Source organism: Opisthorchis viverrini (genome assembly GCF_000715545.1).
Source record: "Opisthorchis viverrini unplaced genomic scaffold opera_v5_45, whole genome shotgun sequence".
In the NCBI taxonomy this organism is placed as follows: domain Eukaryota; kingdom Metazoa; phylum Platyhelminthes; class Trematoda; order Opisthorchiida; family Opisthorchiidae; genus Opisthorchis; species Opisthorchis viverrini.
In genome coordinates, this window is record NW_008751701.1 from 1,993,487 (window position 1) to 2,010,074 (window position 16,588).

At 46.8% G+C, this 16,588-nt stretch overlaps 1 protein-coding gene across 1 annotated transcript; it reads left to right on the top strand.

Moving 5' to 3' along the window:
* Positions 1 to 3,469: 3,469 nt before the first annotated feature.
* On the top strand, positions 3,470 to 10,570 carry T265_03272 (hypothetical protein; the record flags this gene model as incomplete). Its single annotated transcript, XM_009167705.1, has 6 exons — positions 3,470 to 3,572; positions 3,618 to 3,729; positions 3,764 to 3,866; positions 3,904 to 3,937; positions 6,389 to 6,552; positions 9,789 to 10,570. 6 exons carry the CDS (start codon positions 3,470 to 3,472, stop codon positions 9,996 to 9,998), a joined length of 726 nt encoding a protein of 241 aa, XP_009165969.1.
* Between the last annotated feature and the right edge of the window lie 6,018 nt (positions 10,571 to 16,588).

A 16,588-nucleotide genomic window follows, 5' to 3' on the forward strand; every position in this document is an offset into this window, starting at 1 on the left:
ATTCGGGGTCGTTCGGTACACAAACAGGAATCTCTGAAGGGCTTCGACGGATGTCTCCTCCCCTCGAGCTTTAAGCAAAGCCCTCTTGAATGTGTCGACGAACCTTTCTGCTTGACCGTTCGATTGTGGGTGGTACGGTGGTGAACGAACGTGTGTTATCGCATGTCGAGTGCAGAAGTCGCGGAACTCAGCAGAGGTGAACTGCGAACCATTGTCTGAGACTATGGACTCCGGTAATCCATGCTGACTGAAAATGTTGGATAACACTCTCAGCGTACTAGATGTTGTTGGAGATGACACCGGAACGATTTCTGGCCACTTGGAAAAAGCGTCAATCAAAACCAAATAAAAAGTGCCATTTATCGGTCCTGCGTAATCAATGTGGATCCGAGACCAGGGCTTTTCAGGTCGAGGCCAGGGAACCGGTGGTTGGTGTGGCGGATTCTTTGAAGCTTGTTGACATCGGGAGCAGCGTTTTACAAAATCAGTGATGTGCTGGTCCATGTGCGGCCAGTATGCGTAACTGCGAGCTATTGACTTCATACGGTTGATTCCTGGATGTCCAGAATGGAACTGACGAAGAACTCGATGGCGTAAAGGTTGCGGAATCACCACGCGATCTCCAAACATTAAACAATCTTTTACGATCGCTAATGCATCTCGGCGATGAAAGAGCTGTCGAAGGGAATCATCTTTGAGATTCGAAGGCCACCGAGAATTCATGAATCGGATCACCTTTTGAAGCGTTCCATCAGCTGTGGTAGCTCTTTGAACCTCTGTTACTGTCACGGGCAGGGCACGAACGGACTGGACCAACTGTGGGTCGGCTGGGTCCTCAAATGCAACATGCGCAATAACCGTGTCTTCTTCGGGTGTTGGCTGGTTGTTGATCAGCCGAGATAATGCATCGGCCTGACCGAAGTCGGTGGTGCGTCGATATTGAATATCGAAGTCATAACCCAGCATAATCAGGGCCCATCTTTGCAGGCGGTTGGCAGAGTGTACGGGAACACCTTTCCTTGAGCCGAAAATGGAGAGCAATGGTTTATGATCGGTAAGTAGGGTGAAACGGCGGCCATACAACATTTTGTGGAAACGCCGAACCGCGAACACTAAGGCCAACGCTTCTTTCTCTATCTGTGCGTATCGCTGTTCTGCTGGGGTTAGTGATTTCGACGCATGCATAATGGCCCTCTCCGATCCGTCTGGAAAGACGTGTAGAATGACGGCACCGACACCAAAATTAGAGGCATCAGCTGCCACAACGATCGGCAGCTTTGGGTCGTAGTGGGTAAGTAGCAGATCAGAACTGAGCATCGTCTTTAGTTTGCAGAATGCTTCCTCGCATTCGTCTGACCAACACCAGGGGACATCCTTTCCAAGCAACCGATTTAGCGGGGGCCGGATGTCGTGCAACGAAGGCAGGAATGCCGAATAGTAGCTGATTAACCCCAAAAGGGAACGTAATGATGGTACATCCTTAGGAGGTGGCATCTGCTGTATAGCTCGAACGTTTTCCGGGTCAGGATAGCGACCAGAGGCGTCAAAAATGAACCCAAGATATTTCACAGTTGTCAAGAAGAATTGACACTTCTCGGGACGGAGGCGGAGGCCATTGTCCTGAATGCGCAGTAAGACGGCATTGATTCGCTCACGAAGCTCTTCGGGGGAAACAGCAACGATCAGCACGTCGTCCAGGTATGCGACCACACCTGGAATGCCAGAAAGGATGGTGTCCATCAATTGCTGGAAAATTGCTGGGGCGGTTTTGACGCCAAACGGAAGACGGTTGTACTGATACAGCCCGCGGTGTGTGTTGATTGTCAGTAGTGGGCGTGATTCTGGTGCGACTTCAACTTGAAGGTACGCTTCAGCCAGGTCGATTTTGGCGAAGAACTTCCCACCGTTCAGAACAGTGAATAGATCGTCGGGTACTGGTAGTGGATAATGGTGCTGCTGGATAGCTGCATTTAGGCCGGTTGAGAAATCGGCGCATATGCGGATGCCACCGTTAGGTTTCTTTACCACAACGATCGGCGCTGCCCAGGCAGAGTAGGATACAGGGGACAGAACGCCTTGTTCTTCCAACCGTTGAAGTTCGGCATCTACCAGTGGGAGGGAAGCGTACGGAACTGGTCTCTTTGGACGGAAGACTGGCGTAGCTCCCGGCACGAGGTGGAGGACTGCTTGTGTCGCAGTGCACTGACCGAGACCGGACTGGAAAACAATTGGAAATCGCTCCATAATGTCGGATGCATGATCTGGATGCGCTGTAGGAGACTGAACTGCATTGCAAACGGCGCTGATTGGAATGTCGGCTAACCCAAGGCGATCGAACCAATCAAGACCCAATAGGTTCAACTCAGTTGCCGTTATATAACACGACCCCACAAATGTAGTTCCTCGAAAAGATACACAGCACTGGAGCTCACCGGAAAGTTTTAACTCTCCACCGCAGGCACTGGTTGCAGTTCGAGCTGCTTGTCTGATCGGAGGTTGCCCGAGCGTGCGCCAAAGCTTCTCCGAAATGATGGTAATGTCCGACGCAGTGTCCAACTGCAGACGGACTGGATGGCCATTTACGGTGACTGTCAGATACTTCCGGTTACCTGGCGTGTTGATCTGGAAAGTAGCCAGCAAACTGAGAGAGGAGCCAACAGGGTTCGATTTCGGTTTGGGACGGACGCGTGATGACTGCTTTGAAACAGCAGAGGCCGTATGCATCCGTGACTGACAATACCCATCTTTGTGTCCCACGGACTTACATTGGCGGCACCGATGCTGCTTGTAGGGACAGAACCTGACGAAGTGCCAGGCTCCAAAGTGCCAACACTGTGAAGGTGGTGTCTTCTTTGAGCCTTTGTTTTGCTTCGGACCAAAACACTGCGAGGTTGATTTGGTTGGGCCAGATTTGACAGGGCCAGGCTGTCGCGTAGCCTGATGTATTGCATGAACTTCGGAACCGCCATGGCCCCCAAGGTGGACCATCGCGGTGTCATGCTTCAGGTTAAGCAATCGTTGACATTCCGAAGTGACGGCCTTCAGCGTCATGGATGGGTCCTGCTCGATGCGGCTGAGGAGTCGGGTACGGATTTCTGCATCCTTCAGGGCTTGTAGACCGCATGTTGTTGCTTGTTTATGTATGTGCATGTATGTTGCTTGATCCAGACTCCTAGCACGGTGGATAGTAAGAAGACGAAAAACCTCGGACACAAACTTCAATGATCCAACAACACGCGATCAACAGGCGATCATGGGAAAAAATGACAATGCATATATATATATATATTCATAGTTTGACCTTGAAGATGCCGGAAGTTCGCTAGTACACATAAAAATACAGAGTTTTTTTGGGGGGATATTGATTTCCCCAACAATTATCAACTCTTGGTTCACGGCAGCTTTTCAAATCCATTTCAGTGTATTGGCTTGCATAGTACCATAACAACGTAATCGCTTGACGTCTGCCATGTCTTCGGTGCGTCCTGATATCGAGGCTCCATCACATCCTCTTGAGAAGGACTTCGCTTTCAGAAACAATGTGGCACAAGCCCATGTTTCCATAAGAAATGGTGAGTTTTCCAAACTGTACTGACACTTCAAACTACGGCCTGTAGGTTTCTTGAGAAAAGTATATGGCATACTGTTCACACAACTCGCTGTCACAGCACTAGTCGCTGGGGCAATGTTTTATGTAAGGCAGCCGTTATTAGAAGCCTCGGCCTTTGGGTAAGTTTGAGTTTAGATGTCTATCATCTTTTAGTGGCTTGTCGCTGCTGTCGGCGTTTCTGGCTTTCGGATTCCTCATTGCGCTTGCCTTCAAGAAACATGAGACGCCACTCAACTATATTCTTCTTTTTGGATTTGTAAGTCATTTTTTTGCTTCTTACCCATCCTTCACAGACTTTGTTGGAGTCGTTTGCTGTCGGGTCGATAGGTGAGTACGAGTTAGTACTTTATTTTTTGAAGGCATGCTCACTTTTTTGATGGGGCGGTGTGTTCCACTATTAAGGCGAGCGTAAGGGATCAGGTCGCTCTGACTTAAGTGTGACCGACGTACAATAACCCCAACGAGGGACGCTCGAAGTTTTGGGGGAAGGGGCACTGAAGTGTTCCTGAATGTCTGAGCGTCCACGTAACCTCAGCCAATACAATGCAAGGATATAAAGGAATTTTGGAGTAATCAATCGGAGGTATTTGCTTTTTCGAATTTCCAGACCGTTTCAAACAACAGTTCTGTTTGATATCACTGAACAGACAGATTCGTTTTTTCTAAACGTTTCGCATAACATTCGACCTGCTTCGTTCATATTCACCTCACGGGAAAAGTTGTCCGGTCGTATCTGCTAGCGAATTACTGTTTGGTGGGTACGTGATAGTACTTGAACACGGGTGTCAACGAGTCAACCTTCAGTGACTGCTAAGTGAAGCTATCTCATTTATTTTCCTCTTGCCGCTCATGCTTTCTGCATTAATGCACCGGGAATTGAATTACTTCTGACGTAGTCATCTCTCGGGTGCCCCTACGAACTCACCTATTGCAACCAGCTCAGTATTCTGCCGGGACGCGCTGTTCAAGGTCTATGTGATTCCATTCTCGCCAGTCTTTTCATCATGGGTTCGAAGTTTGTTGGCTTGCAATTGACTCGCAACATCCCATGTCGTTCTCATTCAACTAGCCTTAAACATGGCCATTCAAAGAGGGCACGGATCTGGTTGATCATTAGTGGGAAAGCCCTGCGTGGGTGGTTTTTCTCAGGAGCAAAATAATATATCATTTTCCAGTTAAGAACCATGTACCGAAGTACAACGGTTCCAGGTTCTACAGTTGGAGGACAATATGAACGACTGAGAGCCCCGCGTTGCTGGCGATGGCCCAGTCAGTTTATGGACGTCTAATGCTTCTGTTTGTCCAGTATAACAACGACTGAGAGGGCAATTGTTTTGACGCAAGATGGTCATCGGTTGTGTGACTCAGCCATATCTGTCAAGGTCACTAACTCTTGGTAGTGTGTTCTTTGCACAACCCTCTTGTAGACGTGTGTGAAGAATATATCACTGGTACCGTTTAAATAAACAGATTCGTTTATCGAACACAAGGATGCCAAAGTCAACAATATGGTTCTTGCAGCTCTTCCGCCGGCTGCTGTCGTTAGGTTGAACTCCTCACCAGCGCAGCTGGCCTTCCTGAACCAATCCAGACTTCTATGGAAAGGCTCTAATGACATTTGGTTTGTTTATCCAGTTGATGCAAGATGGTCACCGGTTGTGTGATACAGCCATATTTTTCAGGGTCACTAACTTTTGGTTTGTTTTGTCCCGAGTTCCCATCCGGTGAGATCAACGTGGCTTAGTTGACTAGTAAGAGCTTTCATGCTGCGTCGATAAGTCTTGAACTAACCGCCCCTGGGTCGTCTAAACCTGACACCATGTGTGTGTGTGTGTGCGGTGCGTGTGAAGTGTTGTGTTCTCAACCGTAACTACCGATTGATGTGTCGCACACTGAGACAGGCAGCCAGTCTAAGCAAATTCATCATCCGTCCGGTGTTATTTTAGTCCTGTTCGCTTTACAGTTGTCATACGTTGCCCTGCCGCTAGGGCGTCCTCATTTTGTTGGCACAACGAAATTAAGGACCAGCAAATCGAGTGTCCGATGAAGTCGAAGTTGGCGAGTCGAAGATCGTCGAGTGGAGGGCCCAATGAATTGATTTTCGATGGAGCGATTGAAAAACAACCACAGTTCGCAAAAACTACTTGGCAATGCCGGTCCGAGATAAAGTAATCGGTTCGAAACGTGATGATTATTCACTTGGTGGTGCATTTTCCTACTGTGTTGGAATGCACCAGCCCCTTGATAAGCTGTACCTGCCGCTCCACGAGTTGGAATGTATGATTTGCCAGTTGAAGACATAATGTGCCCTTGAGGAGAGTTTTTTAATGACACTGTCTATTACCCCATTTGGGCAAGAGGTTTCTCCTTGACTCTTTTGAGAGTTTTGTCGATGAACCCATGGGAAATTTAGAAATTGGCCCTTTACTGAGCCCGTTTATCGCCTGTGAACTTAAACGACTAAGCACTTGCGTTCTCCTGATTTGCCTTTTTTCGTTTTACAAATGTTGTTGGGTGTTTGACGGACGTTCGTTACAACACAACTTTTTAAATATATGGACATCTTCCCCAACAACCCTAACAAGAACAGATTAGTCGTGACCGGCCTCCTAGCGGATACTTCCTCTATATCCTGAGCTTATCCCGAGCATCGGGTTACGAACAATTGTTGGTATGGTTCAGTGATTGTTTTTTTTCCTGGCGAGATACTTTTTTTGAGAAGTGATCCATGTGGAATTACTTCTTTCATCTTTCAACGTTTCAATGTTTTTGCTTCAGTTCTCCACTACTCTGGAACCATAGTACTTCAAGCGGTTGGCCTCACCGCTTTGGCCACTTTCGGTTTGATGTCCTACACTTTCCAAACGAAACGCGACTTAAGCCAATGGGGTTCCGGGCTGTGCGTGGCACTCCTTCTGCTCATCATAGCCGGTCCAATAAACGTAAGTCAACTGCTGTTGTGTGCTGCGACGGGGTGGTGCAACTTCTAGGCCGGCCCTTGGTTTCCTGCACCCGCGCAAGATAGCTCAGGGTGCGAGATAGCTCAGGTGTTTAGAGCGCGAATTTACTGCCCGGGAGGTCTGTGGTTCGAACCCGACCTCTGCCTCTCGACTTTCCCTGTCTAGGCTTGGGCAACCTGGCAGTATCCCAGCCTTCGTGCTTCCTTCGGGTGGCATGGTAGCTAGGCACCGGGAAGGTGTTACAGCCGAACTATTCATGCTCGGTCCTGGTCCTCTGACATCCGTCCAATCGACGTGGTATTTGGTTGTTAAGAGCGAGTGGCATCCGGACAACTGCTAACCCTACCTAACACAAGAACAACGACAATATTTCCCAACCTAGGGCGCTGATTAGGATAGCTATGACCGCAATACCTTTAAGCGAAAAAACTGATTTCATGTGAATGATTCAAATTCCTATCCTTCACACCAATAAATCTGAATAGGGCGTAGAACATAAGGTTGATGGAGACTCAGGGGCTGTGCCTAACTGATAAACCCCATGAGGGGCGAAACCGGGCCGTCGGATAGTTTTCAGCAACCCGATGAGTAGTATGTGAAGCCTATGGTAGATAAGACGTGTTTCTGCATCTCTCGGGTAACTGGAACTCTATGGGATCACGAGGGACCGAATATGGTCAAAATCTAGTGAAGTACAGCTTTGTGCATACAAAACTACAACGGGTCAGTTGTTCTCAATCCCTACAAAATTCCTTAGTTGAGATTCGATCCCGCTAAGTCAGTCTATGCTGACAAGCATTTTATGGCTGCTTTGTCCCTGTTGGGAATTATCAGCAATGCGCATCTTACGACTCCCTAGGAAGATCAGAACCCACGAGTTCCCGGCCAATAGCTGAAGACTACCGTTTTGCCATGAGTGGTAAGACTTGGACAGGATATGGTACGTCAATTCGCTGATTCTTGAAGGGGTGACGTCTCTGGCAGTGAAAGATGAGAGGTTCTAGTGTGTCCTGAATAACCCATGTTACCACCTAGAGATATTGTGAAGTAGGCGATGCTTCCTAGAGCTCATTCAAGCCCGTTCATGTGTGCCGTAATACCCTCACGGTGTCTAGCTGTCCTTCTACCCTGAGGATGCATGAAGACTGAGATACCGCCAAGTTGTTCAAGCCTAGATCGGAGTAGACGGGATTCTGCGGTTGAATTCTCCCTTGCTTACTGACCATCTGGTCAGTAGCTTCATACTTTATCCACTGAGCTTTCTCGGACACAGTGAGACTGCAGGGGGTAGAAGGACTCACATTGTTGGGTTACTCGCACTGGGTGGGAGTCGCCGTGCAGCCGACGTAAAAGGGGAAGAAGCCAGACTAAATAGTTGCGCTGATATACGCACACCATTATCTGTGGGAATTTCGGTCACCTTAGTTCGTAGGTCGTCGACCAACCCCCCAAGCGGTCTCACGATTTTGTCAAGTGAACAAGCGGTCGAGTGGACCGGATATGCACAGGCATCCGTGGTGACTTTGATAAGCGAGCTTGCATGGTTGAAAGTCCACCCCGGGAGTCGCACTTTTTCGAATATTTTCAGGAAATCGGAAGAATAAGCTTTGGATAAAACTTTAGTGGTGCCAATTTCGATACCGGTTTTTCCGTCGCAACTCGCGTGTACTTCCCAACTTTTTGAGAACGACTTCTGCCTTAGTTGGCGGAGTGATACGGCCGTCGTTACCTGGACGGCGTGTCTTACTCTGTACTCAGATCGAGTGCGGATCTACAGTCTATCCAACCGTTCGAATCGGAGAGACTCGGTTAAATAGTAAACTGTTGGAAGGCCTTGTGAATGTCTCTGTACAACCGTGTGACACAACGTAATACTGTAGCAGATCGGTTCTGAAGTTTGCCAGTGTAGTAACACAAGTGAAGTGACTTCTTGGTTTGGCTCAGTGAGTTGCATTGCTGAAAATATTTATTCGTGAACTTTAGGACTACTCTACCTACATTCTCTGGTGAAACTGTGGTCGGTCCTCGAGTCCTCTAGCAAAATCCAAGTTTGATGCAGTGGCTTTTATGGTCGATCCCACTGAAAAGTGGTTCTCCCCGTTAGGAATTCGTCCGGAGCTCACCATTACAATTTGCAAATGAGTATTCGACTTCATGAGTTTAAGATCGCTCAGTGGTTAAGGCGCGAACCCGTTGACCGGGGTTCGGATCTAACTCCAGCATCTCGACTGCTCCTGTCTAGGTTTGAACAACCTAGCAGCATCTCAGCCCTTGTGCTTCCCTCAGGTTTCATAGTAGGTAGGCACCGAAAGCTCAGAAACGGAGGGCAACAGGTTCCCATTCGTCAGAACATAGAGTTGTAGAGCTTGATCAATGAAGGTACTGAGTTGTCATCATACTGTTGCTCTTGTTTTGTAAGTAAGAACTGACGTCAGCCATGAGCTCTTCATTACTCAAGAGGTTTACGAAAACTCTAGGACAGCGTATGCAACCCGAATTCTGTACATATTGACTTGAAATGGTGTGTTCCACACACAATAGCTTAACCCGAATATCTTCATGTGTAGTTTTAGATCGGTCTCGCTTTTAGTGTAATCGTCCTGCGTTTTAGGATAGCTGGAAGTCCAGGTTACATGGATGACTGTACTTTAACTGTCAATGAGAACCAGTGCCGGGCTACTTGATCCCTAGGGACAAGACACAACAAAAGTTGCCACCTGACAGTCAATTTTTTGTCGGAAATCTCGCTTTCCAACTCCCTGCAATGCATAATTCCTGAGCCCATACGTGTCAGTTACCTCTCATAAGTGGCGTTGTTGTTTGCCCGAACAGTACAAGTGTGTCGGGCGGATCTTAAATGTGGGAGCTTGCCCACGAAATAGTTATCCTAGAACAACAACTTGATGAAACATGCCTTTGGGTCTTTCTGGATCTGTCCAGATCGTCCGATGCATCCACGCCTCTCCTAGTGAGGATCTGATGCAAAACGAGGTTTTCGCCAATCAGTTGTTTCTAAGATAGACAAAACAGAACTAAATCGGCATTTGCTTGGTTTTGTATTCTAGTTGTCTTAGACCATCCATGGTTCACATACGGTACGGTTTTATAGTTCTTGAAGAGACCATCTTACGAAATGACGGCTGAGGTTTGACTGTTTTTCCCCACACTCTTTTGTGACGTCAGATCATTGCGTTTTGTCCTTCACTTTCTTCTTACAGTTCTTCCTTGGATCTTCACTGTTTGAATTCTCGCTTTCCATTGGAGGAGCTCTGCTGTTCAGCCTACTTATCATATATGATACACACCGGATCATGCACCATTGTTCCCCTGAGGACTATATCGTCGCGTGTATTGATTTATACCTGGACATTCTGAACCTCTTCCTCTACTTGCTTAGAATTCTCAAGGACATTCAGGGCAACAACTGATAACGTCGTCAACCCGTCGCAAACCAGACTACCCCTGCTTGTTGTGATTTTTAATGACTTCTCAATCGAGCACGGACCACGTGATCGGTCACTAACGGTTGCAGTGTCACTCTTCGTTGTGTATTTGTTTGTTTCATTCTGAGTCCAGTTTTTGGTCGAACGCCCGACTCACTAATTTGCTGTGGACTGAACACACCACTTGAAATTTCATTTCTTAAACTTTCTCTCTCTCTGAAGTTACCTGTTACGGTACCTCGTGGGATGATTCCACACCTGTGATTGGTTAACAAACCGTGACTCAGATGCTGCCACCTATCTCAGAAATGTGAGAACATCTGCGTGTACTTTGGTCCAGTCCGTTTCTCGTTTACAGGTACTTTACCTATTGCTCACTTGGTTACTGGTTTTTCCTTGGGTGGGTATATTCTAACTAAGTTGCTCGTTTACCTCGTCATCCAATGTTGAACTCGACTGTTCCCGACTCCTTGAACCACACAAATTTGTTTAAGAAACGAAATGGATCTACTTGCTTGCAGCTTGTCAACATTCTGCGACATCTGTTTTCTACCCCGACAAGTATGTGATTGAAATGGGGAGAAACGTAAGGGGGTCGGAATGGAAAGTAAGTAGAGTAGCGTCAGTATACGCTATCGTTTGCGTATCACAGTCTATTCCAGAAGCATCCAATTCTTTTCGTATTTGACGAGTCTTGCGAGTTGGATTGGATTGGAGTTGGGTTAATGAAACATATGAGACTGTGGAACAAGAATGCAGGCGGAAACAGCTGTTATCTAGCAGCTGCGCATCGGAAAGGCGTCATACACTTACTACACTACTCTTAAGGCTACTGAAAACTCTTGGACGGCTCACGACCTGTTTCGCTCTTCTTGGGGCTCATCAGATAGGCGCAGTCTCCGAGTTCTCGACAGCTTTATGTTCCACTTAAACCCAAATAGCACGAACTTTTTGAAATAAACTCATTTGCCAGCCAATTTGGTTTTCACGGGGGACTTCAACAACCTGGTGGTATTTCAGTTGTCGGACTTCCATTCGGTGGCGTTGCAGCCATACACTGAAGGGGTATTACCAATGAACGACTGCTTTATGTTGTCATTGTGTACTCTGTACAAATGTTTCATCTTTGTTGAGTACTATCAACGGTGCCCAACTTCTAAGGAATATCGTGGAGGATTCGAACTCTTCAGACTCGGAGTTGAACGAATTTCCGGAAGAAAACTTGGCTGGTGGACCCTTTGGAGTGTTTTCACTCGGAAAAATGCTCTGTCAAAACGAACTACGAACGACGGTGATTGTGTTTGCGATTCTATTAATTTACTCGAGTTTTCCACCTTCAAATGGGAGAGTGTCGCCCGTTTTTTAGTACTATATCGTTTATCGAGATTGGAACTATCCGAATATCTCGTCACCAAAATCGATTTTCTAATCTGCCCTGTTATTGTCCGCCAACAACGAGTCGCTGAGGCCGTTTAGCACATGTGGATACTAGTGCTCCATTTCGTCACCCCCTGTCTACAGTGCTTAACTTAATCCTCAAGAGTGTTGGTAAGTCCGTGAATTATGCATGCCGAACCATCGTTTATCGAACCCGTCACGAAGAGACTGGACCTTACCGTGGTGTGACGGTTTGCGCACCTCAGCGATCCATTGAGTTATACTGGGGAGTGCCCCCGTGACACTCAGAGTCTCATACCGGGTTGGTCAATGGTTAGAGGTCTGACGAATCTCCTGGCCCTCCAGGTTGTGGGTTGGAACATGGGCGACTTGTTCCGTAGAAATGGCAATGCATTTGCATTTTCCGCCAAACACTGCTGCCTTGTGGTTAGGCTTTTGAGCTAAAGGCTTTGGTTGAGGACCCTAATCGTCCTCCTGTCTAGGTGTGGGCGCCCTGGCAATATCCTAACCCTCGTACAAGTACGGCAGTGAAGCATCGGTGTTGAACACTGATGTGCTGTCGATGATGTTGTTTACCGAACAGAGTGCTGTTTTCCTTACTCAATTCGGGGTGGCAGAAGCAGAGAAGTGGTCAACCTTTGACTTGGCAGAGAGATCTGAGGGAGATTACGAAACGTTCGGGTGCTCTCGGTGCTGCTCGCCTTCCAGGATGGGGACCGCGCGATCCCCGCTGCGCCTGGTTGTAAAAGCTGCAAGATACGGCTGTTAATTGATATCAATGACGTTCTTATCATCAGTTTTTATCCACATTACCTGAAGGAGTGTTTGGATTTGTAGGTCCCTCGGGATGATTGTAGTAAGTCAGCACTAAGTTATCTCCCAGTCCATCTTTATACTTTTTCTTCACAATAGGGCCTTAAAATAAATCATAGTTGTACGGCAGCGAAACATTTGTGTCGAACGCTGGTGTTGCGTTGTCCGTGATGATGATGATGATGAAGATGACAGCAACGACCACATCTTTGCAAATTGATGACCTTTAAGCTGCTAGTTCACTATATTGTTTTACCCGATTCCTCGGGCAGAAATTATCCTTTCCAGAAAAGAATCGCTACCAACTTTAGTCATTACCTCCACTGTTTCACCCCCAGGGGTCACTGCGTCCATAAGGTATACTAGTGGCGAAAGTTATTCAATCAAGTCGAACCTGTTAAATCCTAATGTCTTGAATCCAGTGAACTATATTTACACGAAGACCATTCAGACGGACTTCTGTGAGGAGTGGTCAGAATCGTCATCCTCTATAAAAAAATCGCGCACATGCCGTACAATAATTGCACCTGCCACAGTTTCGTTCGCCGATGATTTGTGGAGGTAGGGTAGGCAGCAGCGCATTGATGCGTATAGACAGGGATGTCAGTGGACTTCTCATTGGGGAGATCGGCAGAGGATCTATGCATTGAAGGGAACAGCTTGGACGCATGGTCGCGATTGAGGGCTCGGCTGGGCCATGTCTGACAATGTCTCTAACCATTGATGTGTCCCGTCTCGGGATCCTCTCCCAGGGAAACGACAATGATCAGGGCAGCTTAGTTTGCTTGTAATGGCTTTCGTACTTAGCTGCCAAGTTATTATTCGGCCTCCCCTGGCTTGTTTCTACCCTTCGCGTGGTTGTGCGAAAAGAACCTTCGGATGAAGTCCGCCAACTGGCATACGGAGAACGTGACCAAGCCGGCTCAGCCTATGCACTGTGATCAGTTCATCTATTGACACCTAGTCATTTCTTCCGAAAATCATTCCACGAACTTCAGCATTACTGATCCTCACCAGACTCGAACTGTTGGTAGCTCGGGTGAGTTTATGGGCTATTGATCAGATGGCAGTTGACCTGTACTTGTCAACTGTTTGCAAGTCACTCTCGGTCAATAGATCGACAGCCACCTGATCAACCGCCAATAGACTCGGACGGCTCCCGCCGTCAGCGGGAAGAGGCCATATAATAATATGGAGGGCACAGTAGTACGGTAAATTTCACTCTTGACAGATTCCTCACGATTCCAGTAGAATTCATAACAGTATTCTCGTTAACCAAGATTCTATTTGTACTGCCGCTCTCCCGGGTTCGATCACACGCTGCCTTTCCTGGACCTGGGGGGGGGGGTTACCGCATGATGTTTACATTCAAACTGTAATATCAATTTTGGCTTTTCAGACCAGGAATCGATTTGTTCAGGACAGTGAATCGTTTACTGAATCGTATGGTAGCCTTCCTCAAATATATCATCTGTGTGGGTCACTGGATTTGCTAAAGATTGTCGTACGTCGCCCAAGCAAACCGTGATAGCCATGCTCTCATGCCTTAGGAGCCTGGACTTGGTGATGAGACCATCGACGTGTCGTCATCACCTGAGAGTGATTTCCAGTTAGATCGAAGACCATCAGTAGCACTGGTAAATCCTGGTTGTGTCCCACTACAATGAATCCAATATTCGCTATGGACACAAAACTTTGTTACAGCATCTGATCTGTCCCAGCTTCAGAATCATCAGTGGTATGTTCAATCTTAAGCGGTCCGTACCAAAACCACACGAACCGATCGATCACGGTGGTTCAACCAATGAGCTCTCCTGTACATTCAGTGTCATTTTTGCCTATTATTACATGTTAGTGAGTGCTCATTGACACGTGCCTCATTAGCTGGACATTGGAAATTTCACCATTGGTAATACCATAATTAGACGGTTTGCCACCTCACCTGCTCTCCATTCATTATTTTGTCAAAACAATCGATTTTGTCCGGATCACTAGCATGTGGTTGCATAAATTGAAGGCTCTATTCTTCACTGGTGTGTTTGACGCAGTTCACAGTGTTCGAAGTTTTCATCCTGTGTTGTTCTGTTTTATTCTTTAGAGACAACCGATGACTCAGCGAATTCCGGAGGAAAGTAGCTTTGTCGTCCGTTAAGTTTCGGGAGGCGTTCGTAAAAATTTTAAAAATTTAATATATCGTCCTGTAAATGAAACCAATTTATGCTGAAAATCCGGGATTCATTGTACAGCTGTTTCGTGCTTATTGCGACTCACCAGCAGCGCGCAACTCACGAAACTCCAGGAAGTCACGAACCCGAGGATTTTCCTGCCAGTGGTTCAAAAGTCAACCGTTTGGCCACGACCGGCTGGTAAGCAGTGTGATTAACTCTCTGTTAAAAAGGACATAGCGCTTCTTACCCTTGAATCATGACATCCGGTTCACGTGGTCTCGTACTGACTGGCTCCTTGGATGAAGACTTCTCAGAAGGAAGTTCCACTCATCTACATCCAAGTGTGAGCTGACCAGTCGCTGGTAGGATAAAACGTTTTTGCTTGAGCTATCAACTGGGAGGTCGCGGTTGAGTAGTTCGCTGGAGTTTCGTGGAATGTTGACGATTCCCAACAAGGGTGAAACAACTGTCCAGTACTTCTCGGCTTTTTCCGCATAGATTGGCTGTACTCACACGAGGGAATCTCCATTTAAACAAAGTTCTCGAAAAAGCTGCCTTGCCGGGTATGTAAAGCGATACCGACCACAACAGCTGTGACCATCCTTTATCAAACAATTTAGTTGTTTCAGTCGACTGGGGCGCGACACCACGAGTGTAATGAAAGCATCCAACAACAGATTTCCACAGGTGTCGGAAACACTTGAATTATATTATTGTCAGGGGGGAGTCTATCATATAAGTTGTGCTTGAGAACTGGCAAAAATGCTCAACGCTCAGGCGGGTAGTCCTTGCAAAAGAATCTCCTGTTTTGGTTTGCATCGAATATTGTAACTGGATTTTGACAAATCAGACCGCCAAGACTAAGTCACATCAATGGGATGGCCTTGAGTGGAAGGTTCTTACGAACTGTGAAACCCTGAAGAAGTCATAAATATTGACGTCGAAAAGCTCACCATCTGCGGGTATCTCTTTAGGGAACTGGAAGGTTGATCAAACTCTTCGCAACACGACCAGTAGTACAGGATTCCTTGAAGGGTGTGATTGTTGGTCAACCCACTGGAGAATCTCCGCCTGAGAACATCACAAACGGGAGATTCAGCTGGGTTCCAAGTGAGTCTCTGGAAAAAACCAAATTAGTTTGCAAATGAGTGTATATTCGCTAATTTGGTGCGATTTAGTTTTAAATAGAGTATAAGGTTGACGGAAATCCGGGACTGCGTCTACCTGATGAGCCCCCAAGAAGGACGAAACCGGTCGTGGGCTGTCGACGGATTTTCAGCAACTTTATGAGTATTACACTACAAATATATACAGGAAATCACCTTGTTTGACAAATGCATTCATTCGCACACCAGTTTGTTTTCCACGGCAGACTCATCTGAAGCCCAGCTGAATCTATCGCTTATGACGTTTGTCTTCAACCGAATTTGCTGCCCCAGCTGGTACAATAAAACCAGTCTCGGTATGAACGTAGCATACTACTTTTAACGCTGCTGAAAACTCTTCAACAGCCTACGACCGTTTTGACCTTCCACTTCGAGCAATCGCCAAGTTTCTGCTAACCTCATTTTCTACCTGAACCCAGACTGAACTGATTTCGACAAGTACACTTGTTTGCATATCAATTTGTTTTTCACTGGAAACTCAACTGAATCGTTAATGACATTCCTCAGCTGTCCAAAGACTGTCCCATGTTTCGCTCGGTACGATAATCGAGATGTCACAGTACGCCTCATATACGTAACACACTACTGATAAAGCTGTCAGAGATTTCAAAAAGCCTCATGAGTAGTGTGCTACCTCTATGGAATGATACCTTCCCCTCCGGAAGCACTAATTCGCGATTGTTTAAACTACCATGGCTTCTTGATTAATGAAAGCGGTTGGTAGATAAAACGCTGAAATAAGTATCCGATCAATAAATAAACCCTTCTGTTGTTTACCACATCCTTCTGAACTTTGGCACTTTTAATGTAGAGAGACAATAGTTAACTGCACCATAGTACTATACTCGAATACAAGAGAATGAATTGACTGAGGTGATGGGCAACCGTCGCCGTTCAAGGTCGAAAACAGTGCCGATAGCTTGGTGCACGTCGCTAGTCATGGGAACCATGAAGTGTGTTACCCGCTAAAAGGTGTGAACTGCCTGCGATCAGGGGACTTGTTTAACAGGAGATTGCACATATCGCAGTC